Raw genomic sequence first — 27,743 nt, 5'->3', positions numbered from 1 at the left:
CGGCGTGGGTCTACGTCACAGCTAGTTGGGCAGTTGGCTGTCCATCTCCTTTCGTTTCAGTGCTACTATCAATTATTTACCTGGCCTGGCCGTATCAATGGCACCTGCTCCCTTTTCTATTCCCTCGTTCCCTCCCTCTCTCCCTCTCTCTCTCTCTGTCTCTCTCTCTCTGTGAAAACAGCCGATGAAAGAAGGATAAAAAGGCTCATTAACGAATGAGAGAAAGAGAGAGAGAGAGAGAGAAGAAAGACGAAAGTCGTACCATCAGACAGGTGGGAACGATAGACAGTGTGGAAGGTGGGGGGTTCCTGTGAAGAGGACTTTCACTGCCTCACTCTCTTGAAGAAAGGACCCCAGAAGCTTGCTCTAACTGCCAGGTGTTCATGGGACTGCGTACCTTTTCCACAACGGTGTATTGTTGTCTCTGACGGTTCAAATCCCGCTTTGGACATCTTTGCTAGACACATTTTGTTATTTTGCTTAGTTTTTAAGTTTGTGCTTACATCGTGGTCGACAATGGCAGGAACAAAGTCAAACAGTGACCAGCTACACAGAACCACTTTAGGTGTCTACTCGGTAAGTTGACATTGTCTCCTCCTACTACTGTACTTCTACTACGTTTTCCTCAATGGTCTCCTCACTTCCCTCACTGCGCCCCTTCACAAGCATCCTGTGTGTTCATTTAACTCTGAGTGTGTACAAATTGGTTATATTTGTTCACACTCAGATTTACAAATGGTAAATTACCACTGAGGATTTGGACTGAGTTGTTGCACACACATTGTACACATTGTAAATACACCTGTTTGTAATCTTGTTTTATTAAATTAAATAAAGAGATGCTGTTTACCCCTAACCCCCAGCTTATATCCACTGTATCCTTATATCCAACTCACTATAAGCAATGTCCTGTGTAAGTGCATCAGCTAAATCTTACATGCATGTCAGCATGTTTCGGTGACTGGTTTCCTAACAACAACAACAACAACAACAATGAGGATGGATAATAATTAATAATATTGTTCTTAGTATCATCATTATTATGTTCTTGCCCTTTTAGAACCTGATGGAGCAGTTCAATCCAGGTCTTCAGAAACTAGTTACTCTAGGAAACAGCTACATCAAGGCATTCCAAGGTGAGTGGGTGTGTTCGTGCATGGGGGAGTGTGTAAACTCTGCGAAACAGGCTGTCAAATGAAGATTAGATTGGATAAAAGAGCCCTGAGGTGAAAATGAGTTGTTTCATTTGCACAAAATGGATGGAGCGAAACATTTACAGGAAAGTTAGAATAGATTAGGATGTTAAATCCCAAACTCAATTAAATCTAGATGTGGCAAGTGTAGAATAATAATATTAACTGCAGTAATGATATATGCAGCATATTTGGGTAAAGTCATTGCAGAATGTATTCATTAAATGCACAGCAAGTGTACAGTTTTATTTAGTCATTGGAAATATATGGACAAAATCTATGGACAAAATCTATACAGGCAATAACCAGATATTTAACGAAAGTGAATAGAATTGGCAGTGTGGCTCTGTTTACGCAAATAAACAAATAGGAATTGGGTATATATGCAAACTCACAGAATATTTAGAGGTAATGAATATGATATGCACAGTAGTGTGGAAGAATGTTTTTGCATTTTTTTATTAAATCAAATCAATGATATGAGAATATGAGAGCCACTTGCATTTTCCATGCAATATTGAACTTTGAGTCTTTATTGACTTCACTCTTCACCACATCACAACGTGAGCTTATAGATCTGTTATTTTCAAAATAGAGATTTGATGTTGAGAGAATAAATAGGGGTAGAGCCCTAAGGGACCCGGTAAACAAAAGTATAGTGTTTAAGGGCTTAAGAGGGAGGAGAGAGGAGGAGAGGGCAAACGTAAAGGACGAGAGATTTGTTCAACTTGACACAATTGGTGCATGGATCGTCTCAAGATGACCCAATTTTAGTAAGGTGGTACTATGATCATATACAGTATGCTCCATTTACCCACATATGATTACAACCATCCGTTTGGATGACTTCGGCCCTCCTATTCTTTGACATGCTTATGAATTGGGTTAGTAACTGGGTGAGCAGCATACAACATTAATGTCCCACTCTGCCTGATACACCCCGGACAGGCCTTCACTCACAGGGCAGCTAGTCAGCATGGTAAAGTGATAGCCACTGACATGGTCTATTATTGGACCACAATCACCCTATCACATGTCACTAGTGTTGGGACTGGGAGTGTTTTCTTGTTGTCTCGGATGAAACGAGGAGTGATTGACGTCAATTAAGAGTAATTTTACTGGGCTGTGTGTTATGGACTGGGACGATCGTAAATGTGTGCTAATGACTGACAATGCTAATTAAAGGTAGTTCCAATTTTGTCTGCTCATTTCTTTGTGTCATCACTTCCTATTTCACTTGTTAATCCTGTATCCTGAGTTCTCTCTCCTGATTGGATAAAATCGGTGTCCCGACCTGAAAATGCTTTCTGTTAACAACTCTTTGACTGCCGTCGACGTGTTATCGAGTCAATTGCTAGTTTGTCCACTTGGCCGTCGACGCGTTAGACGCGCGTTTAGCTTTTTCATTGTTTAATCTGTGATCGCGCTGTTCTGTTTATTTTTCACCATCACTTTCGCTTTCTGTTTACTTCAGACTCACCGGGTTCCGGATTCATGACACAGATTCCGTTTCCGGTTCTCTAGAAGCTTGAACGTGTCATTTTAGGCTAGAATAGGGAAAAACACATTTTTTCACACGGTATAAAAAACGAACGGAGAGCTCCAACTCCACTCTCTCTAGTCTGGATGACGAACAGCCATCGTCGTCGTGTATTCCAACGATCCATTCCGTGTATTCCAACGATCTGAAACGTCACATCCGGTTATGACGCTCGGACTGTCTGAGCCTGTTTGGGGGGGGGGGGGGGGGGTCGAGCGAGTGAGCGAGTGATCGAGAGGTCGATCTGCTGCTCTGTGCTGGTCGATCTGTCGTGTGTGTTTAAAACCGCAGCCAGACAAAAAAAATGAATGTAAAATAACAGAATAACAACAAAAAAAGACACGAAAATCGCTGGCACTGGGGGAGTACTAATGAAAATACTCTGGCAGTCAAAGAGTTGTTAAGTAAAGAGCTGGAGAGACAGGGATACTCCTGTTACTGAACAAACACAGTAGCAAGGATCACTATACAGAATATATAGTTATTTAACACTTCTTTTAACAAAGGAATATCACTTACCTTACCTTTAACAACATTCAACCTGACGTCCCTATTTGGGCAATTTTCAAAAAGCTTCAGGAATATATTAAAAATTGTGAAAATAGACAATCTACAACCTTGTATCTTAGAGCTTGAAGATCTGATGTTTCAGCAATTTTTTAAATATGGCGGTTTGAAATATAGTGGTTACTGTATTAGACCATTTATTCTATTAGACCAATCGTACAAAAAGCATTGGCTTTCAAAGTGTGTGTGTGTGTGTGTGTGTGTGTGTGTGTGTGTGTGTGTGTGTGTGTGTGTGTGTGTGTGTGTGTGTGTGTGTGTGTGTGTGTGTGTGTGTGTGTGTGTGTGTGTGTGTGTGTGTGTGTGTGTGTGTGTGTGTGTGTGTGTGTGTGTGTGTGTGCGTGCGCGTGCGTACTACAGCATTAGCAGTTTGCAGTGAGGCCTATTTCAGTGCCGTGGCTAAGATGGGGGAACACGCACTTCACACCATTTCAAGTCGTTCTCTCGGTAAGTGCCAGTGTATGTGATCCTTTCTGTGATTAACTGCTGGTCATTGGCGATAAATCCATCACACACTCTTCAGCAACCTCAAAGTCATCCCCAACCACCACCCCATACATTCCTGTTTCTGTGTGTGCAAGAAGCGTGCGTGTCCGTGCATGCATGTGTCTGTGTGTGTGTGTGTGTGTGTGGGGGTGTGTGTGTGTATGCCTGTGCGCGTGCATCCATGCGTGCACACAGTATTTTCCGTAAGCTTCACTTTCTCTATGACCTCCGGGGCCAGTGATAGCATTGTTCGTGGTAAGCATTATGCTAACATCTCTTTGGGGACTGTGGACCCACTCATACATCAGCTCTAGCGTAGCATGACCCGTGCAGATCTGCTCGGCTGACTAACTGAGAAGGTCAGGGAGCCACAGTGTGACTAGGGCCCGTATCAGGTAGCTGCCGCTAAATAATAGATGGGGGCAGTCTTTCAGCCACACTCAATTCATTAAGCTCGCCCACAAACTGTGCCAATAGATAAGACCAGAGCAAACCTTAAAGATTTTGGCTAAAGGTCTACCACTTTGGCAACCTCGTTCATTGATTCAAATACAGGGCAGAATGATCTGAGTGGTAGTACATACTGTATAAGCAGTGGTGGACGTGGCTAAAATTTGTTTTTATTTAATTAGAAGTAGAAAAGTGTAGAAAAACTTCTGTATTCAAAATGTTACTTTTAGTAAAAGTACAAAAGTAGAAATATAGTCATAATGTGACACATTGTGACTGTGAGCTTGTAAATAGCTTGTTCGAATAGCTTAAGTATAAAATAGGGCTTGGTAAGTGGTTAATGTATGTTTTGTAATAATAATCAAAATCTGCAAAGTAACTTGTATCTAAATATTTCAAATAATTGCAGTGGCGTAAAAAGTACAATATTTGCCTCTAAGATGTAGTGGATAGAAGTATTAAGTAATACAAAATGGATACTTTCCAGTCTGGGTATGTCACAGTTGGAAAAATTAGTAAAACCCATATGCTGGGAAATTCATTGATATGTTTAATTCAGAATATTTTGATCTGATCATAATGTTGGTAAACAAACGTGTAGAGCGGTATTACCGGATAGATTAGAATAAATGGATATTTACACAATATAAAATAAAGTGTCCAGAACGTTGCATGGCTATGTCTAGTTTGTCAACCTGTGCATATTTAGTACAAAATTATATTATTTATCTACCCGGCAACACATTTTTGATTGTGGTGATGTCATGATGATTTAGTCTATTCATATAGCTGATGTCTTATTCATACAGGTTGATGCCTTTTATTCACCATAAAAACTACCTCATTCCGAATAAAAATTGCATTGCTTTATCAGCGCATAATATTCATGTTATGTATGGATGTACTCACAAAATGTGTTGTGTAAGAACCTTATGTTTGAAATTCGTAACACTATGTGTGCCTGACTGCATTGGCTTGCCACAATGTTAATGACAAATAGTCAGTGGTGGAAAAAGTACTCAAATTCTTTACTTAAGTAAAAGTACCAATACTGCAGTATAGAAATACTCTGTTACAAGTAAAAGTCCAGAATAAAAAAAATGTTTGAGTAAAAGTACAAAAGTATTGGCATCAAAATGTACTTAAAGTACCAAAAGTAAAAGTACAAAAATGTTTGAAAATAGCAGATATACAAGCTCACAACGTGTCGCGATGCGATGCGCTGTGAGCTTGTAGATTGGCTATTTTCATATAAAATAGGGCTGAAGTGGTTAACGTATGTTTTATATATATAATCATTTATATCTGAAAAGTAACTTGTAACTAAAGTTTTCAAATAATTGTAGTGGAGTAAAGTACAATATTTGCCTCTGAGATGTAGTGGAGTATAAGTAAAAGTACTGAAAATGGGAAATACTCGAGTAAAGTAAAAGATTCCTCAAAATTGTACTTAGTACAGTACTTGAGTAATGTACTATATATACTAATGTACTAGTAATGTTACTTTACACCACTGCAAATAGTATAGAGCAACAGAATTATATTTGTTTAGGAAGTTAATCCAAACTGCTGGGTCATAAACTCTTTCCAATTGCTTCTGGGTGCATTTGTTTGTTTAATGTCTGTGTCTCTATCTGTTTAACAGGGGATGTTCTGATGCAGATATCAGAGACACAGCGGAGACTCACTGCAGAGATGGAGGGAGTCGTGAGTGGGTTTATTCGCTCTAAATTAGGTTCTCCACTAGTGCTTTATCACAGGGAAAATCTGTTTGTGCCATAGAATCTGTATTCCAAGGCCTAGAAAAGTGACATTGAAATATATTGTTGTTAAGCTTTGTTTCTTCTACCAGACAAGCATCCAATCGCATCAGTCTAAGACAATCCAAACACAGCAAACGTTCAACATTCAAAAACACACATTATTCAAAAAGAAATTGTACACATTTTGTCATGGACACAAAGACACTTTAATGCCTTAGGGGCTGTTAAAAATAGTGCTCAATGCTCATAACAGTGAAGAATCTAAAGATGGATACATGTGGATGAGTGAAGATGAATTTCAGATATATGCATATGTACTTGTCAAAACTCCCCCCGCCCCTACAACAACTAAAGGAGTCACAATTATTATTAATACTCGGAAAATGTACTCCCCCCCCCCCCCCCCTGTGTGTCCAATATACAGTAAATGAAATGTGTCTTCCTAATTGTGATTCACCACAGTTGTTTAACCACTTTAAAGGGCTTTTCTAGGCTTTTCTAGGCTAGGCGATTGACTCGCCTAGCAATTCATTTTCAATGAGAGGCGGGGGACTAGTTGGGAGGTTCGTACAATCTGAAGGTCGTGTCATGTCATGCTTGTTTCACACATACACCCCCGACAAGAGCTGGATTGTGGACAGCTTTCAGGCTGAACACCTGGCGTTAAATCACGGAGTGATGGACTGTCTGTGTTCACCAGGTATTCCTGCTGAGCCAAGCGAGAACGCAGGCGTTGTGCCGCTCCCCGTCTGAAAAGTCCTGCTTCCCAAGTGGTTCAGTGGTTAAATGGTTAACCACTAGTGGTTAACTAGTGGTTAACCACTTAAACCACTTAAACCCTATATTGTTGACCGGAGTCCCGCAGGCTCTCTGTTTTTTTGTCATTGTGGTGAAAGCTTTTACTGAAAATAGCCGATCGACAAGCTTCGCAACATTGTGTCAGCTTGTCGATCTGCTATTTTCTGCGAAAGCTTTCCCCACAATACGGATGCTGGGGTTTAAGTGGTTGAAATTCATAGCCTCACTTGAGCCCATACGCTTGACTGCATTGGCTTATGTTCAAACAAAACATGACTGCTCTGCTGGCTCTAAAAATAAACATATAGATTTATTCAAACAAAGTGATGGAGTTGATCATCCATGTTTGTCCAGACAGGAGTTGCTACATTGGAATGGCGACCTGACAGTGACATTGTTTTGCTTTTCTCTCTGCTACAGTTTCAGTGGTTCCAGATAGAAGTTATACAGTCCATGGAAAAGAACACCAAGTTAGACGAAGAGTACATTGCTGTGAGTGTTCCACGGGGTGTGCGTGTGTGTGCGTGTGCTGAGTGTGCGACTGTGTGTGGTGTGCGTGTGTGTAGCCTACTTGTCAGACCCTTTTTGAGTTCTGGCTATTCACCTGTTTCCTAGGCTTTCCACTTCCTGTGTGTTTTCCACTTCCTGTCGATTTGATCCAATGAAATCCAATGAAACTGGTCAGATGACTAATGATATCCAATGAAATCCGACAGGAAGTGGAAAACACACAGCCTAGGAAACGGGTGAATAAGAACCAATGGATATTTGTGAAATTGAGGACATTAATTGCCACATCACGTTTAAATAACTTAGGGTAGGACTGCACAATACATTATGCATGTACTGTATACTGTCATACTGTATACTGCAATATTTGTTTACACATTTTTTTTTGAAGGATTTAGAATAACCTTTGAGAGCAGTCACTGCAGTGCAGTCCAGTGGGAAAAGATATGCAGAGCAGACTGCAACACTGTCAGGATATACTAACTGTAGTCAAATAAAATATTATTTAAATGAAAAACAAATGTATCCCCTAATCATCAAAACTAACAAGCGTTCATTTGGCAAAATAATAATTTTACCCACAATGGTCCATTAGAATGTTTGTGGATGTATACTGTACAGTCATTATGCAACATAATTACGGTTAAACTATCCATTTGTAACTCAGAGAAAGTACAAATTAACTAACACTGACGATTTTGCTGTGTGTGCACAAATGTTGTTATACTGTTACTAGCATCCTAGCTAAAGCATGGTAGCTAAATCAGTGCTTTGTGATCCAGGGGAGTCGCAGGGTGTATGAGCTGGAGGTGAGGAACCAGGCAGAGCTCCTGGAGAAGCAGATGAGACGAGGGAATTACAGAGACTCACTGGTAAACACACACACATGCACATACAGTAACACACACACGCACACACACACAAACATGCATGCACGCACGCACGTACGCACGCACGCACGCACACACACAAACACACAAATCAATAATTCCTTTTCATAAACAGCTAGTCCCACTACAATGAAGTGTGTGTGTGTGTGTGTGTGTGTGTGTGTGTGTGTGTGTGTGTGTGTGTGTGTGTGTGTGTGTGTGTGTGTGTGTGTGTGTGTGTGTGTGTGTGTGTGTGTGTGTGTGTGTGTGTGTTCAGGAGAACAGTGACTACATGGTATACCTGCGTCAGAGTCATCAGGAGATCCTGAAAGAGGAGGAGAGGAGGTATCGCTTCTTGGCCGAGAAACACTGTGGCCTCACCCAGTCACTGCTCTTCCTCATCAACAAGGTCTACACACGCACACACACACACACACAAACACACACACAAACGTGTCGATTCGGTTACACTTGTACTGTCTCAGAGTTGAATAAACACTGAGGATTTTACTGTGTGGGGAAACTGAACCTGCTCACTCTATGCTCTTTGATCACATTCTCTGTCTCTCTGTCTCCTACACTTTCTCTCTTTCTCTGTCAACACGTATCTGGTACATGCACACAAAAATTGAGAGTCTCTCACACACACACGCACGCACACGCACACACACACACACACACACACACACACACACACACACACACACACACACACACACACACACACACACACACACACACACACACAAATCAAACTTCAACAAATAAAGTACAACACTGGTTTTCACACTTTTTATGCCCATGGCACTCCAAAGGGCAAGTCAAAATGTCAAGGCGCACCTGTGTTCCTATGCGGGCAAAATAGCATCTATAACAGGTTATATTGCTGTTATCACTCTGTAGCAGCTCAGTGGCCTCATGGTTAGACTGTTCGCCCTGAGACTGGGCGGTAGGGGTTCAATTCCCCGGCTGAGTCATACCAAAGACTTACCAATGCCTCCCTGCTTGGCACTCAGCATTAAGGTTGGGATTGGGGGTAAGTTCCTGCGAAATGCTAGCGTCATGTCCAGGGGGTGTACTTGTACTAAGCCGCCTGACGCTGCAGAAACAGGAGACCTATGGCCCACATGGCTCGGGAACCGTTGGTTTCCACGGCTACAGTACTTGATATCACTCTGTAAATGTTTCTTTTTATTTACTAATGCCAAAGGAAAAGTTTATGCACTGAAGCCCTATGTCACATTTTCTAAAAGAGCGAAAATAGCCGATCTGCAAACACACAATGCAAGCTCACATACAAAAATTAAATAAAAGCAAATTTGTACCTTTTTGTATTGTTGTACATATTGCAATAATAATGTGTAGTTGTCACAAAATCCCAGGGCACACCTGGACTCACCATCACGCCACACCAGTGTGCCACGGCACACCATTTGGGAACCCCTACAGTACAGCGTGAGCCATTGTCATGTGTGCGTCTAGTGAAGTCCTCTGTGCTTCCAGACAGGCGGATCTCTTCAGCAGAGGGCGGACGGGTGGAAGGAGAAAGTGAACGAAGCCAGAGCGTCCAGACCTCGAACACCAACCCATCCAGATCAAGAGGCGCAGGTAACACATTGAATAACAGAGAAACCCTAATCGCACCACATCTTTTTGACGTCTATTTAACCCTGTGATTGGCTTCTGACCAGTTGCGCGGCTCTGTGAGCTCCCTCCTGCAGACGGTGGCTAAAGATGAAGACATGTCATGGGCTAGGAGGGAACAGCTGGCACTGGGCAGCCTACCCTCCAGAGGTGGGAGAGACCATTAGTATAAGCCTTTTTTTCTTTTCTTTTTTCTCTCTTTTTTTGTGTTCATGCAATGGTTTTAAGGGTATTTAGACTCATTCTCTACATTAATGAGTATGTAATAATAGCAAACTTGAGAAACGCTAAAACACACTTTAAGGATGAGAGCTGGCGCCTCTCAGACAGGGACCACAGCAGCAGCAAAAAAAGAAAACGCTGGAGCACACGGATCATCTTAAAAACCTTGAATTACTCACGGCACAGTGCCTTTTTCAGAGTCTGCCTCTGAAGAACGCACTATGCTGTCAAAAAAATTAGTAATTATAGCACTTAATGGGCTTTTCACTCCAGTTCTATGACAGGTCTCTGTAGGCGGCTATAGTCTATAAAAGGCTCTCTGTGTGTGTGTGTGTGTGTGTGTGTGTGTGTGTGTGTGTGTGTGTGTGTGTGTGTGTGTGTGTGTGTGTGTGTGTGTGTGTGTGTGTGTGTGTGTGTGTGTGTGTGTGTGTGTGTGTGTGTGTGTGTGTGTGTGTGTGTGTGTGTGTGTGTGTGTGTGTGTGTGTGTGTGCTAATCCCACAAGTCTCTGTATCAATCCACACTACATTTCTTGGGAACACTGCTAGTCCAATTTAGTAACTACAGTACACAGATTTTTTTCCATATATGTTGTATACTCAGATCAGGCAGAAACCTTGACCAAGTTTGTAGGCATACATCATAGATATGTCATAGACGACTGACATCACAGGCTGGCCATGATCCACATTTTCCCACGTGATTAGATCCACAAAATGATGTCTTTGCTTTGATTTTATTAGACAGAAATGCAAACAGCACGAGGTACAGTCATACTTTCCCAACCTGTTCTTTATTCTCTCTCTCCATCCTAATCTTCTATCTTGTTTCTCCTCTTCTCCCACCATGCTCCTTCTTTCTCCATATCATTCTATCACCCCCTCCCCATGTACAGTGGTGTAAAGTAACTAAGTACATTTACTCAAGTACTGTACTTCAGTACAATTTGGAGGTATTTTTTACTTTCTTCAGTGTTTTCCTATTTTCAATACTTTTACTTCTACTCCACTACATCTCAGAGGCAAATATTGTACTTTTTACTCCACTACAATAATTTGACAGCTTCAGTTACTAGTTACTTTGTAGATTTTGATTATTATCCCAAAACACACATTAAAGGTAGAGTAAGTCATTTACTTTTGTTAAATAGCTCTATATTCTGATAGTACTCATTGCTATAGAGTGTTTGTTCAGTAAAAGTCTCCATGTCTCTCCAGCTCTTAATTAATCAGAAAATGCATTTTCAGTGCTCTCTCCTGATTGGCTTAATTTGCGTCACCTACCTGAAAATGTACTATATTCTGTTTACTAAATAGCTGGAGAGACCCCTGTGACCGAACAAACGCTCTGTAGCAATGATTACTATCAGAATATAGTACTTTAACCTTTTTAACAAAAAAATGAAAATGACCAAAAAATATCACTTACCCTACCTTTAACTACTTCAGCCCTACCTATATTTCGGCCATTTGAAAATAGCCGATCTACAACGCATTGTGAGCTTATAGATTGGCTATTTTCAAAAGATTTTGTATACATTTTTTACTTGTGAAATGGGACATTCTGCACAATGAGTACTTTTACATTTGGTACTTTAAGTATATTTTGATGCCAATACGTTTGTACTTACTACATTTTGAATATTGGAATTTTACTTGTAACAGAGTATATCTACATTGAGTACTTCTTCCATCACTGCCCATGTATTCCTCCTTCTCTTCCCTCTGACAGCACCGTCTCCCTTGCCCAGTCGCTCTCGTTCCAGCTCGGTGGGTGAGTCTCTGGGGCTGGGTGCAGGTAGAACCATGATGGCCCTGGTGTCTCACCCCTCCTCCTCCAACCCCAAGCTGTTGCCCTTCACCAAGGGAGAAACCATCACTGTGTTGGTCCTGGAGCCGCGCAATGGGTGGCTGTACGGACGCACGGACAGTGACCTGCGGTATGCGGCTGGGATGGGGGGTAGTTTATAGGGCCCAAAATCTGGCCCATGCCAGACCATGTTTTGACTGTTATTTTGTCAAAAGAGAAAAAATATTGGATTTGATCAAAGTTTCTATTTGAGAACTTGAACTTAAACTTAAATACATTAAAATAACGTAATGTTTGTGTCCGGGTAGCTCAGTTGGTAGAGCTCTCGCCTTTGGACCTCAAGGTCATGGATTCGATCCCAGGCACCGCCAACTCAGAGTATGAGTTGCACGGCTTGGGTGAGGCAAGTCGTGCGGTAAGTACTGGGAGCTGATGGTACTGTAGGTGTGGCGCTCCACTTCAGCAATCCATCTCCCAGAGCGCATTGTAACGGGGATAGTGCTCCCGTGTTCTCGGCTGATACCAACAATAAGCCCCTCCGACCTACTTACTTAACTTTAATTATACAATTAACAAACAAGTAAATATAAAATTCCCAAGAACTTAATTTTATTTAAAGGTTTCATGACATCAAATTTCTATTTGTTTTAGGTTTTCTGACCTCAATAACAGAACTTTGAACATTCAGTGGATTTTCTGTGGTCTGGGGTTTTCTGAATAATTAGCTCAGAAAATGCTGTGATTGGCCCGTGAACTTTGATGTCAAAGTCCATCAATCCCGCCCCCTCTCCTCCCCGCCTCTCCCTACCCCTCCTACCATGGCTCACTGGAGTGGATTTTTCAGTTAAAACCTTTTAATACACGTTTGAAGGACCATAATAAAGACTTTAATGTTGTTAAACCAGCATGTCACAGATACAGATATATCGGCCAGACCGATATACTGTATCAGTCGAGGTCTAGTTGATGCTGCATTGATCTGCGTACGTCTGTCTAATTGTACGTCTCTGTTGTGGTTTGCTCCCAGCCAGGGCTGGTTCCCTGCAGCCTACGTGGCTTCTTCTGAGGACTTTTCCAACACCTTAGGGACCAGGTACCGTATGGACTACTATCTAATCCGCCTCAACTCTTGACAAAAAAATGTTCTACTTTCAGCAATAGTATACTACTATGGGAATCAACATCGCTGAAGTTATTGTGCAAGTGAAATAGGCATAAGTAATTATGACGTCAGTAGTATTAGGACATCAGGCCTCTCCATATTTGGGCAAAGTTTCAGCCCAGTGAAATGTATGTTTTAAAAGGTTAAATGTTTTGTAACATTTCACCTGTCCTTGACATATCACATATCACACCGCTATGAAATGTTTCTCTAACACTTGTCGCCCATGTCTATATTGCATAATGCGTGTACAACAATACAAATAATGTTTTATAACAATAATCATAACACCTTATAAGGTCAACTATTATAATACAACTGGTAGACAGACAACTTCAGCTTTAATATATAAATTTGTACATAATGAAGCATGATGTCTGTTTGCATTGGGCACTTTATTGAGTTTATTTCTACATTATTTCATTTTTGTCTTCAGTCTTTGTCCACATTCGAGTAGTAGATATCTTGTTATTGTAGCATGATACTGTCATTTTGACATGAAACTTGTTTCGCTTTCACCTTGTTGTCATTAGTGGCTCCTCTGTGAGAAGCCACAGCATGAACAACCTGCTGGATCCGACTGACACGTCCGCCGACCAATCAGAGAAGCAGGACAGCAGCAGGAGTCACGGAGACGTCCCGCCCCCGGCCACACCTCTTCGCAGGGCTTCTGTAGACGTTCGCTCGGTCTCTCCTCTCCCCGAGAGGAAGACGGGGCCAGCAGCTGAGACCAAGACGGCTCCGCCACCTCCTCCCCCTCCTCCCCCACCTCCTCCTCAGCAGAACATCAGGCGGGGCTCATTATCGCTCTCACCGCTCCCAAAAAGTAAAGAGGCAACGCCTAGAGATGGAAAGGTAGGATCCACTTAAACCCTACTGTATATACTACCCTACTGGCTCTATTAAGAACTGCTCCTTTTTTTCCCTCTATACCAAACCTCTTCACTGAATATAGCCGATCTACAAGCTCAAAACACATTGCAAGCTTGTAGATCTGCTATTTGTGCCAAATGCTCCCCCTAGAATAGGGACGCTAAAGTTTATGTGGTTAACCGATCATATTCTGATCAGCTAATTATGTTAATTTATAAGTGTGTGTAACAACAGTGAGACACTTATGTGTAACTGTGTGTAACAACTGTGTGTAACAACAAAAAACAACAACTTCCTGGCATCTCTGTGCTCATGTTTTACCTCTCACGTTTTTAGACACTATCTCCCCATGGAACTACACCTGCGAATCCACTCTTCCCCAGGTAAATGTGCATTTGTGTTCCTGCATATATGTGTCGGCACATGAATCAAGTTTGTGCTGTCAGTAAATACTATATAAAAGAATGGTACTGTAACACTTCTCATCTTGTGTTATTTTCAGAGGCACGAACCCATTTGCCACAGTGAAACTGAAACCTACAACGACCAATGACAGATCCGCCCCTCATATTCATTGACCAATGAGCGCTTTGCAATTTGGAGTCTGCCAGGTCAAATTTAGAACATTTTGTTTCAGGGTAAGCTAATTAACCTTTTATGGAAGATAAGGGCCATAACGGCATAAAATGTGTATAAAATAAGTCATCAGCTATACTGTATATCAAATTAATCCTCTTGATAAGTGTTCTTTTCTTGTACAATTACAACAGCAAGGATCAGGAAAAATGTAATGTTCAATGATCATCAGGGTGTAAGCTTATTATGAAACTACCAAAACCCTTAATTTTGACATTTTCCATTTTAGTTTGTCTCCATGATATGATGTAATCCTGCGATAATGATACATTTCTCAACCAATCTATTTGTTGATGATACTTTATGTTATAGACTTTCAACATTAAGGCAGAAATGGCATACATTCTGTCTGTTTCCATTGGGTCTGCACACTAATAATGACAGATCTTGTGACATTTGATTGTCCTTGACTTTGATATTAGTGAAAACAGCAGACCATAAGATACAATGATCATAATGTGAATATGTGAGTACAGTATCGTGACTTTCACCAATGCATGGGATCTGGTGTAAATATCACGTTTTGCTTTTCTGATCACCTCATGTAGAAACCTGTATGTCACTGAGAGGTCACTGGTGTTAAAATGTGGACACCTGCCATTACAGATATTACAATATATTTTATTTATTAATCCCACACCACACCCATACTTAGGCTTCCACTTGCAGCATTTATTCCAGTCATTGTAAATGTATACCGTTGTTGTATAATGCAGATGTACTTTCTTCTAAACTCATTCTATGTTTTTGTTCCAACACTATGAATGCAGCAGCCTTTGAAGTATTAATCCATTTTCCCTTTTGTGAGTTCCGTATAATTGTGTCCTCCGTGGTTGACAGGAAGTAAAGAGACATATTTAACTCAAGGCATTTTTATTGTTTCTTATTTGGATCATTTTTCTCTGTTCATAGTGCTTATTTTTCTATCATCTTATCTTCTACATCATCTCATCAGAGAGAGAGAGAGCAAGGAGGAAGGAATAGAGGAGAGGAGACAAGGAAGGAGGAGGCAGAATTATATGACGTGTAAGAAGGACCCCCGCCAAAACAAAAAATAAGTGAAAAAAGAAAAGAAAAAAAAAAGAGCGGGGATAAACACAGTATAAAACACAGAAGGTAAACAGGAAAAGGTGAGTTAAGCAGGTAAAGCACAGGTAAATGATTCCATAATGAGACCATATAATACATTCAAATTATCCAAAACAATAAAGCATGTTTGTATATTCATAAAAAGTAAGACAATGAAATATGATGACGGTGGTGCCAGGCATGCCTGTGAGTGCCTCGTCTCTGTTCGACCCCCCTGTTGGCCTGCCCTGGTAGTAGCATGTCACTCAGAGCACGGCCTGGTGTGACGAGCGTAAAAGGGTCCCAAGGCAGGTGACGAGAAGAGGGGTGGCGGTGGGGCAACAGTTACAAAATATGAGCGCTGGGAGGTGGGAGGGAGTATGCAGGCGTCCATTACTCATGCACCAAAGCCTCAAACTCTGGAAGAAGGAAAAAACAAAGATTGATTGATTACTAATAATTCAGTTGTCTCGATCAGATACACTCTGTTACTGTATGTCGTTGCTGCCGGTTGGAAACATTGTACAGCATGTCCAAAACCATTGCTTTTCAAGACATGGAAAAAATTACTTAAGGTCCAATGATTACAATGTAGTTATTAACTATTCTCACAAGCTCTTCTTAATACTTTTCATTAGTTAAATAATAACCACATAAACTTTCAAAATGTTTAAAAAATAGCGAAAGAAGCAGATCTACTGTACAGTACACACTCACAATACGATGCGTTGTGAGCATGTAGAACAGCTATTTTCACTAGTTTTGCGCGATGCTTTTGTATGACGAAATAGGGTATTAATTTACACCAACAAAACATAAAAAGTTGAAATATGGAAATAAGATTTTTATGCCCAACAGCGACGAAATACTCCTCTTCCTCTCTCTGCATTGTTTCATGCTGGCACCCACCTTCAATGCCGATCTTGCCATCTCCGTCCTTGTCTGCGGCGTCGATGAATGCTTTGGTCTCCTCGTCAGTCAGGTCTCTGCCGTCTGGAGAGAAACCCTTCAGGACAAACCTTAAAGATAGGACAGAGCAGCACATTTAGTAGAATGTGCTGTTGATTGTGCTGCAGTGGCGTGTTCAGACTTTTTAAACTGGGGTGGCCCAAGTGGGGCACTGAACTATGCAGAGGTGGCATGACATGGCAAAATAGCATCAATTTGCATTAATTTGTCACATCACAGAGTCAAAATTATATTATTATTCCATGGGTGCTGGTGAGACCTTTTTTTTTTTTACTGGTGACAAGTAATGACGAAATCAGGAAATATTTTTGGTGCATTATGTTGCATTCTGGCCATGATTTTATTTTCATGAACAATTAATCAAAAAATATACTCAAAATCACATTTCCAACTAACAGAGGCAGAAATTAATTGCATAATGTAGACTGCGGTCCAAATAAACTTTTGTACAAAATGTTCTAGTGCACACACATCTGTTTCTGTGCATGTTACTCACTTAAGCTCCTCCTCCTCTATGAAGCCACTCTCATCCGCATCAAGAGTCTGAAAGACTTTCTTCACGTTTTCGGCCGTCATGGCCTTCATTCCCACCATGTCAAAGAACTTCTTATGGTCAAAGGTCGTGGCTACAGAGAGGGTGAGGATGGGCAAATTTGATTTGATCACATGAAAACATTTCAAGTAAAGTAAATAAAGCATTTTATAAAGTGGATGTGCAGGTGAGGTAATAAACCTATCAAGGGCTTATATTAATAGCATAGCAGATATTAAATATGCTGTATATGGCGAGGGTTGTCCTATCCCAACCTTGAATTCTCAATGAACTGTTGGGTATGTCCACAGAAAAACTGCATTTTAACACTTACTTGTACACTTACTGTACACTTTTTTGAAAATAAAAAAATAATTCCTCCACCTAATTGTATATTATACCTAATGATTATTATTTAGGAGGAAATAGGACTGTGGCACAGCCTCTTTAATACTACATAATAACTTATACAAACTTTGACATTGATGAAGCAGGTGTGGTTGTGTTTTATGAGCTTGGACGCCGCAGCATGAGTGCGGTTGATATTAAAGTGCCAAAGCACTTGGCTGTCTCTCTGGGGGACAATTCTGTTTCTATTTTTAGCAAATGGACTATCAATTAATTAGTGCAGAGAAAACAGAAAGGTACAGTAGGGACACTCTGATCAGACACAATTTATACAAACACAATAAAGGTACAGATTGAACACTTGGCGAGGTTGTTCTCAAATTGGGGTTCAAGACGCCCTGGGGTCCTTAGGGGGTTCCAGGGGGTCCCCAGCTATTGATTATTGATAGTTTATTTGACCTTTATATATACAGCTGAGTTTGATTGATTGATTGAATGCTTTATTAGCAGTTTGCAAAAAAAAAAGCACAGGAAAGTATACAAGTCAATACAAGGTCTGCTAAGAGGATTGCTAGGAGGAACCCAAGAAAGCCTATGGCTTGTTTCCATTGGGGTCCTTTGTACTCAATTCATCGAAACATTTAATGACAGACAAATATACACTACTATGGTAGTTTCGAATTGCAGCCACCTGTTAGTGCTCTTTTAGAGCGGTTTTGAAGTCCCAGTGAGATAGAGAGTTAGGAACCAAATGAACCCTTACAGGTCCATTTGGTTCCCTTTCTACACTTTCTGAGTAAATGTCCATGGCCTAATCTGCATACTGTACCAAACTGGTGGTCCTTGACATTAAAACGTTTGAGAAGCACTGTTTTACGTTGTGACTTGTTGCACTTCCGCTGCACTGAGAACAATGAGAAGTATATGAACTCCAACCTCTGCTCTCTTTGAGCTCCCAGACAACACATGCATCCTCTGAAAGCCGGTTGTTTGAGAGGAACATCTTTCATATTATGATGTACCTGTTGTAACTGTATTTTTGAACATTTCAAAATAACTGCCTGAGTTTCTGTGAATGCCTACATTGAACTCTGCTTCTATACCATCTTACCATACCTGCAAAAGCCTCAAGTGCCTTCTTGATATCTTCAACTTTCAATAGATCTTCCATTTTGGTAACTGGAATGAGAGGAGAGAAAAAGTAGAAAGTGAGAATTGATGGATAATTGAGTCAGACCTGAGACCTTTTAATACGGCAGCCACATTGACATAATAGTTGTGTAATATTACTTCCTACACAGTATCATTAGTAACACCAGTGAAATGTTGCCACTGAATTTCTATCTAAGTAACATTACATAACTATTTACAGTACATCAATATGGCTGCGTTGAAAAAGGGTGTTGTTATTGGACGTGAGAGATACTGTATACCGTTACTTCATTCCTTTTTGATGAGATTATTTAAATGGAATTAATACTTTGTTAGGAGCAGTTCACCCTTACCCCTAGTACTATCTGTATCTGTATTATTATAATATAATTATTATTAATGTTACTAAATGTATCCCCAAAAAACCTGGTGGCTCAGCCAGTTAGTGCACAGCCCACATGCTTTTTTGAGCACAAGGACGGATTCGAATCCCGGATTCTTTCAAGAAATCATCGTGACATTCTTACCTAGAACAATGCACAGGCCTCGTTGTGAACCGTTTCACAGAAAACTATTTCCTACCATAGTACGCCCACCAACTGTTTCTGCGAGGAAGGATGCATGCCAGTTCTCACATTGGCACGCTTGCTTCTGCACTGTTGGTGAGTTTTTCAAATTACATTTTTCTGGTGCTTTGAATGCCACAAACCAAATGCCATTGAGGTCCATTGCAGACATCTCCAAACAACCTCTGCAGAGTGTGGAGGGTGGTAGGAACCATGTGAGAGGTGAGAGGGAGTGATTACAACGATGAGCCTGATTCAAAACCCTGGTATGCTATAGGGCATTAACGAATAGTGATTTATGGTATTCGAATTATTCGACCCAAAAGTATTCGAATATTCGATTATTCGATTTGATTATAAAAAATTAAAAAATTAAATTTTTTAAAAAAAAAATCTTTTTTTTTTTTTTTTTTTTCAATTGCATTGATGACTCGACTCAAGGAATGCGAGTTGACGTCACACCAGAGCTCACAGCTGCATGTCTGCTCTAGAAAAGCCACTAAAAAAATTCGACTATTCTTCGAATAGTCGAATAGTGGTTTGATAGTCGAATAGTCGGTTTGATATTCGAATATTCGAATATTCGACTATTCTGTGAATGCCCTAGTATGCTATGTGTTTTGTCCCCAGGACCCACCTGAATGCCCCCAAGGATCTTTATGAGAGTCTGGTGTGGAGGGTGGGCATGAGTTGAGAGGGGAACTAAATTTAAAACAACCAAGCGTTCGTACTACTTTGAAAAGTATGTGTATTTCTGTGCGTGGTGTGAAGCTGTGGAATGGTTTGCCTGAGATTGTTAAACATAGTAAAATTTAATGCAATTTTATTTATTTTTAAAGTTCAAACAGACTACTCTGGACGAATACCGAAGTGAGTGATTGATGGATTTATTGACCAAATTTGTTAATTTATGGAATGTTGGATTGGTAGATTAGGGTTCTACTTATGTACATTATGGATTTACATTTTTGATTTGTTTGTTATGTTTTGTTTATGTTACAATTCTTCTTTCTTGTTAAAAAGTAACACAATGTAAAAGGGATAGGCACTAATAAGCTACAAGCTTCTGCCTGTACCTTTTCGATCAGGCTAAAAAATGCTTTGTGTAATGTCTCACTCATAGCGCATTGTTCAAAGAGTATCGCAATAAACTATTTCAAATACAAAAATAAATATTCAATAACTATTCAAATATGAGCAGGAAGCTACATTCACTTCAAGGCTTGGGACCCAGGCGGTCTGATGAGATGCATCAGTTGAAATAGCTCATTGGTAGGAAGGACAAACTTAAAAGGACATGAACAGGGATTCTGACCATGACAGGTCTGGCAGTATTTCATTCAGGCACTCAGCAGACAGTCTGAAGGAACTTGGCACATCAGGGAGGAAGTTGACTGAAGGCCATTGTTGAGAATTTAAGCTTATGTATGGAAATAAATATACAATCTGGCATACACTACGAGGTCAGATGCATACTTCATTCCTAAATATGTACACAGTACACACGCACGCACACACACGCACACACACACACACACACACACACACACACACACACACACACACACACACTCACACTCACACTCACACTCACACTCACACTCACACACACTCACTCAGTCACTCACTCACATTGTCTGTCCTTTTCATAAACTCTTAATGTCTCTCTCCCAGTCCTTCCCACTTTCCTCATCCTCTGTCCTCATCACTCCTTCCCTCTGATGGAGAGGAAGAGGACAGGAGTAATGTGTCTTCTCTCCAGACACTGGCACTTGGACTGTTGCCCTCACTGCAGCAGAGTTGCAGTACCCCAAGCGCCCTCATAGTCACGTGGTCCTCCTCTCCCAAAGTGTGTTCCGTTGTCCCTTGCCCTGTGCCTTGGGGACAACAGAGAACCCATTGGCACAAGGGAAAGGGAGTGTTTACTGGTCCACAGGAGAGGGGACATTACTTTTCTGCATTCACCCAGTAGATGGTATCTCTGATGGTTCAGATGAGTGAATGGAGGCAGCTATTATGGGTTAAGTGTGTTGTTCAGGGACATTTGACACAGAGGGTCGAATCGGCAACAAACTGATTCCCAAACAGCCTTTCTACCACCCGTAAGGTAGTATTGTGCCAGCAATAGTCATAACTAATTTCAGAATAGTTGTAAAAGGATAATTTAATACAGAGGATTTGACGGTGCACCCTCCATGTAGTAATAGTCTCTACAATACTGGCGCTGGTGATGGAGCCCTCTCGACAAAATATGACCAACATTCGACTTTAGGTTGATACTAAAGTGAGGGGAGCAACAGGACTGACACAATAGCGTAAAACCTGCTTCGCCCTATCTGGGTTAATTTTCCAGTAGCAACTATTTTACTGTACATTATCCAGCTTATTACACCCCGACTTATGAACAGAAAATAAATACATTTAGCATTTTTGCTTTTATGTTTATGTCTCAGCAACAGTGAGAGAGCGAGAGCGAGAGAGTATAGGAAGAGAGCAGGGGAATGACACACAGCAAACAGTCTGGCTGGCCAGGAGTCAAATCCAGGATACGCTATAGAAGGCATTTTGTGCCCATGTGGTATGCGTCCTAACCATTTGGCCTCCCATATAATCAAATATTTGACACAAAATATTGATTGAAAAATGATTAGCTTACTGTACAAGCTTCCTTAGAAACTTAGAGAGATGCCATAGGCAGAAACAGCAATCTAGCAGGTAGCTAATGGACAAGAATTCTAGTAATGAATCAGATATCTAAATAAACCCCACAATTGCAGTTAGTTGCAGTACCCTACAGATCTGTGGTGTAGGTGTCAGTACTGAGCCCTGGGTGCCTCTTCAGTGCAGAACTATGGGAACAAGTGTTAAGCTGTGAAGAAAGATAGAGCAGTGTATATTTGTGCCCCTGACGTAACTCTCTGCCTGTGTGTGTGTGTGTGTGTGTGTGTGTGTGTGTGTGTGTGTGTGTGTGTGCGTGTGCGTGTGCGTGTGCGCGTGTGCGTGTGTGTGTGTGTGTGTGTGTGTGTGTGTGTGTGTGTGCGTGTGTGTGTGTGTGTGTGAGAAAGCATGTGCTCATGCGTGCGAGTGTGCGAGCGCATGTGTGTGTTGCTTTGGTTGCCCAGTGAGTTTTTGCTAAGTCTTTTTAGAGTAGAATTGATATTCCCTTAGCATATTGGAGTATTTGACCCTAACAAAACACTTACTGTGTACTCTTTGATGAAAGGACCCCAGAAGTGACACTATGACTAATAAAATCTGATATGCAGCCCTCCTTGATGTCTCTTTCCAACCTCTCCACCTGTTATCCAACTGACAAATAGCAAGTGAATGTCTATGTTTTTCACAAAATGTAATAGATATTTTTGAAACATTTAACTTTATTTTATAATGCACGTCAATGGCGGTTGGATTGGGCTGAAACCTTGAAAGATGACTGACGTCATTGACTGGTCACATCCGAGATCCACATGGGAGCCATGCCGCTATTAGAGACAGTTTTGCTTAGAGATGTATATAATATGCTTTGCAAATGTAATTGATGTTCCATACAGTACATCTTGAAGCTGAACCCGTTAGGCTGCATCATAACAATGCCCTTCCCTGGTGTTAGCATGTTCATACTCTACACAGACATGCACCCCACAACAACCATAGTTCCACAAGTAGAATGGAGTAAACAGGGCCTATCTCACCAATGTTGACAGTGTAAATCATATAGGCTACTGTAGGCGTGAAGGTGGCTTCACGCTGAGTGACATGACTGGGCTTGTACATTGAAGCGACAGCTACAATAAATAAATTTATCCATGCTCTGTAACAAACTAATATGACCAGTGAGTATGATGGATAGTGTGCTGGCAGATATTTCAGTGCAGTGATATGCACCATAACACACCAATTCATCACAGCAAACTACTGTAGTTTTTACCATGGGCTTTTCAAAGTAGCACAATAAATGATTCTCCTTAACAACTTCCATGAAGCACTTTTCTCACCACAAACACATGCTCAACCATTTTAGAGCCCTTGTTGAAATGGAGCGAGTTTGTGAGTTAAAAAACATATGTAAGTCACCATACTTTATGATGGGTTTCAGGTGGAGATTTCAACAATAACCCTCTGGCAAATCCAGAAAACTGTTAAGAGTTTTCCAAGAATTCAGAATAATCTTCAACATTCAAACTGGTTGCTTTGAAGGAAGACTCCACATCCATGCAAGTGTTCTAATGGACACTATTTATAGCCAACACTACAGTAAAGTATATCAACACCTCTTTGTGTGTTTGTGTGTCCATGAACATTTTAAGATTATCCCACTTGCAACATACACTAGGCCTACTTTTGATACAAGATGTATTCATGTTTTGTTACTGTAAATGTCTTCTATGATTAATGCTCTTCACATTTAGTTTTATAATCATCATTATACAGCAACCAACTCCATTAATAGTTCACAATACATCACTAATGACTTTATAACTGCTTGGCACAGATAAGAGCATCTTGTGTTATTTCAATCCATGAACACCGGCTATGAATTCTGTTCAGCTAGATTATCTTTGACCAACGCATCTCACAAGACATCTCATTTTTGTCTTTTCTGACTTTAGCACTACTTAAAAACTATAGTTAGTTGAACGGATTCCCAAGCGCTCTATTCTAGGCTACCTCCTGTTTTTTGCTCTTCACTAAATATCTTCACCAAAAATAGCCGCTCTACAAGCTCACAACGAGTCACTATGCGACACATGAGCTTGTTGATCAGCTTGTAGATCAGCTGTTTTCACTGAATATTATATTTCCCTTCTCATCTCTTGTCTTACCTGAGCGATGGACGGATGCAGAGGAGAGGGGAGAGAGAGAGAGATGGGAAGACAAAGGGACAGAGAGAGGCGATGGCGAGTAAATAGAGAGACAGAGGTAAGGTCAGCAGAAAGGGAAGGACACAATAAGACTTTTATAGGCCCCCTCCCCCCTTACATACACACATCCACGCTCCCGTTTCTTCTCTCTATTTTGGGAGGGCATGGAGGGTCACTATAGACACTAATGCACGTCATGCAAGACATGACGTGCGGCCTGTTGTTGGCCCTGAAGTGGGATCCCTGTCTCTGTGGCATTAACAAATCACACAGGCCTATTAATAATCTTAACTACTTGAACCATAGTGTCCCTATCCAGGGGCTTACATTCGGCGAAAATAGCCGATCTACAAGCTCACAACACGTCTCAAGGCGACATGTCGTGAGCTTGTAGATCGGAGGCGGAGGGGGCCTAGTATAGAGTTCAGTGAGGAAATTGTGTGCAGATCTTATACCTGTTGGCCAGGTGCTGGATAACAAGGCAATGAACATAGAAAAGTTAAGTTAATCCACACACTGGATTGTAGCTCCCGCACAAATTTATTGAAAAGGCCTTCGTCAGGCAAATTACTTGGGAACCTAGTCAACTAAGAATTGGGTTTAAAGTGGTTTCTCTCCATCTCTCCACATAGTACAGTAGCTCACTTTTGTTTTCCCCTAAACCATCTGTCCTTTTGTGGTCAATGTATTGTTTCCTGGTTTCCGTAGCATTTTCATTGACATAATTGCAGACATTGCTGTTCCCCACATGATTTTGGGGGGGTCCCCAGATGACAAGTGTAACAGTAACAATTTAAGGACTTTTAATACCCAATACGTTAAAAAAAAGAGTCAAACAAAATGTCATGCCTCAACTCCTACAATTCCAAGTGCTTATCAGGGTGGGGGATCCCCATTTCAAATATTATTATTTTGGGGGGTCGCGGCCTGAAACGGGGTGAGAACCACTGAGTTAGTGTACCACAGTGGTGTTTAAATAGTGTCCACTACCTACAGCATGCCAACAAAAAAAAGATTATTCAGCCCAATTGTTAACTAGGTCAGTGGGAATAATGTCTAATAAATATGGAAATGTTCCATGTTTGTGGCGGCAAGGTGGTGAAGAACAATTTACAATTCAGGCATTTCAGAGGTGCTGTGACGTTCAACGTGGGAAAAGCGTGTCTATGATGTCAGTCATCTATGACATTGCAGTGCAGTGTGCACAAGCAATTCGATGTGGATCAGTCCAGCAGTTTGCGCGATTATCTCCAGACAAACACACAATCAGACACGGATAAACCCACAGACCAGCCCTCTTATAGAGGTCTAGCCTCCTGTAGAGCCACCCCGTAAAAGAATGGGCAGGTGGTCACGGGGTATGGAGTGATATGAGAACAAAGACATTTGCTATGGCAGTCATTTAGGAGATCATGCGAATAACACTCCTTGCATGTAAACGACATACTGTGCTGTGTCGATCATTGTTTCTGGGGTGGTTCCCAGAATGAGTGATGAATTATTACCAGTTGTTCAAGTTATCACTAAGTAGCCTACTGTGTTCATTAAAAAATAGCGATGGATGGGTCACGGGAAGCCGCTACATTTCTGATAAGGGTCCAAATATTTATTACGTTTAAGAACGATTGCTGTAGACGGCAAAAGAAAGTGCAGACGCAAAGACAGTTTTGAACGCGTTGTTCTATAAGCCAAGTGGTTCTCAAACCTTTTCATGGCAAGGAATATTTTTTTATGTATTTGGCCGCAGACCCTCATTTTAAAAGATTTTGTCTTTTTGTGCCAGAGACCAACATAAGAGAAGATTTGTCAAGATCTGTCAAGATTTTTCTAAATGTTTCGAAAATACCCGGAAAATCAAATAGGGCTATAAGTGTTTCAACACATTTTGCTGGGGACCCCGTGGAACCTCCTCGAGGGTCCATGTGGGTCCCCGGACCCCACTTTGAGACCCATTGCTATAACAATCCTGGAACCAGATGGTGCTCAGTTTGATCCCCTGTCACCACGCCATAGTGAATCCTTCTGTTCCTGGGGTATTGTTCTGCTGCGGTTGACCTGGTGACATGGCCCGCCTCATGAACGCTCACATTTCCTCCCTGAGGTTCAATATAGCATTATATATATAGATGGTCTTGTCTGAACTTCACTATGTAACATCTTGCCAAAAGTAACGAGAGGATATATAATTGCTTCCCTATCGGAGGTATATGGTGAGTGACACATTGACACACGCATGCACACACACACACACACACACACACACACACACACACACACACACACACACACACACACACACACACACACACACACACACACACACACACACACACACACACACACACACACACACACACACACACACACACACACACACACACACACACACACCAGGATACTCTAGCAGGAATTCACAGACATATGATATGTGATGCAGACAGGCATGCACACACTGACTTATCTCTGGTCCCCTGAAGCCCAGAATAAATTTGCATCACCTTCCAATTCCCTCTGCCTACCTGTTCAGCTTTTGAATGCATATCCATCCATCTATCTCCAACTCGGTCAATGATTTTACTAATCTCTCTATCTGTTTATCTGGCTATCCTCTCCTTCTCTCCTTCCCCCAATTATTTTTTTATCGGTCTGTATCTCCCCTTCGTCCTCCCATATCTCCACACGATCTCAAGCTTGTCAGAAGGACCGTGACAGCTTCTAGATGGGTTCTGCTTTTACCTACTGTTGCCTCAGACATCCTCACCCCCTCACTTTCTCTCCATCTTTCTTCTCATTTGTCACCCATCACCTACACTGATGTATTAAGACTTTCTCCTCTTCGGATTCCACTCATGGTCAAATCACCAATTCATGTAGAACGTAGATAAAAAGTAATTGTGTGTGTGTGCGTGTGCGTGTGCGTGTGCGTGTGCGTGTGCGTGTGTGTGTGTGTGTGTGTTCCCAATTACATTTTATTGAATTTTATTGTTGACTAAATTGGTGTCCTCAACAGCCTTGTGAAGCTGCGCAATAAAATAATGTTGCTTCTATTTGGCTTTCTATATTCACAGCTGCCCCACATTTCTTCAATTTCTTATCTTTTCTCTTTCAGACACACCTTTCCTCCGTTATGCAATATGCACACATAAACTCACTGGGCTACACCTGCAGTAATTTCACCAACAAAAGCAAACAATTAGCAATATCTCTCTCTCTCCCTCCAACTGGTTTGACCCTCTGTTCCCCTTGTCTAGTCCAGATGCTCATGACTTTCACCTTACTATTGAATTACCTCTGGTCAGCAATTTCCTATGGTCAGCTCTTTAAAAGGATGCCAGAGGGAGGGAGGTATGGCTGGTGGGGGAGATTAGAAGGGTGACTGTAGGGAGTGAGGAGACGGAGAAGAAGACTTCTTGGAAACACAAAGACAGAGAGGTTATTGAGCGATCAGGGTGAATATTGATAGCAAGGGAGAAAAACTGCCAAATACAAAGACAGATTGGACAGTATTGGACAGATTGGCAGAGGTTCTCAACCTTTTTTTTTGTTTCAGCTTTGTCTGGACCACTAGCATAATATGCTTTTGAAATATTATTTAAAAAAATGTAGACTGGCTATTTTCAATGCGCAACACAGAGTATACTGTATCAAGCCCTAGTAAATAGTTAATTTCAAGGTTATTAGTTCAAAGGCTTTCTTAAATTTGATGGGAGAGAAACAAATAAATATATA

General features: G+C 41.2%; 2 protein-coding genes across 5 annotated transcripts in view; one reads left to right on the top strand and one right to left on the bottom strand.

Moving 5' to 3' along the window:
- Positions 1 to 516: 516 nt before the first annotated feature.
- baiap2l2b (BAR/IMD domain containing adaptor protein 2 like 2b) lies at positions 517 to 14,743 on the top strand (the record flags this gene model as incomplete). Its single annotated transcript, XM_080441315.1, has 14 exons — positions 517 to 576; positions 1,061 to 1,136; positions 3,658 to 3,744; positions 5,879 to 5,940; positions 7,215 to 7,286; positions 8,087 to 8,176; positions 8,451 to 8,582; positions 9,677 to 9,781; positions 9,865 to 9,967; positions 11,769 to 11,976; positions 12,874 to 12,939; positions 13,542 to 13,863; positions 14,218 to 14,264; positions 14,384 to 14,743. 14 exons carry the CDS (start codon positions 517 to 519, stop codon positions 14,457 to 14,459), a joined length of 1,506 nt encoding a protein of 501 aa, XP_080297441.1. The 3' UTR covers positions 14,460 to 14,743.
- Positions 14,744 to 14,882: 139 nt separating this feature from the next.
- Positions 14,883 to 27,743, bottom strand: part of pvalb7 (parvalbumin 7) — a 43,168-nt gene continuing 30,307 nt past the window's right edge. For 3 of the 4 annotated variants that reach the window (XM_080455134.1, XM_080455132.1, XM_080455135.1), the window contains exons 2-5: positions 18,551 to 18,613; positions 17,051 to 17,180; positions 16,495 to 16,604; positions 14,883 to 16,004 (exon numbers count right to left, since the gene is read on the bottom strand). In XM_080455134.1, the coding sequence (XP_080311260.1) occupies positions 15,979 to 16,004; positions 16,495 to 16,604; positions 17,051 to 17,180; positions 18,551 to 18,605 (321 nt within the window). In that variant the 5' untranslated portion in view covers positions 18,606 to 18,613 and the 3' untranslated portion in view covers positions 14,883 to 15,978. Of the gene's footprint in view, positions 16,005 to 16,494; positions 16,605 to 17,050; positions 17,181 to 18,550; positions 18,614 to 23,975; positions 24,072 to 27,743 lie in introns of those variants that run through there. The other variant, XM_080455133.1, reaches the window with a different exon arrangement.

The sequence above is a fragment of the Gymnoscopelus braueri genome, assembly GCF_963280865.1.
Source record: "Gymnoscopelus braueri genome assembly, chromosome: 2".
Lineage (NCBI taxonomy): Eukaryota > Metazoa > Chordata > Actinopteri > Myctophiformes > Myctophidae > Gymnoscopelus > Gymnoscopelus braueri.
This window is presented reverse-complemented; position numbering and strand designations above follow the sequence as displayed.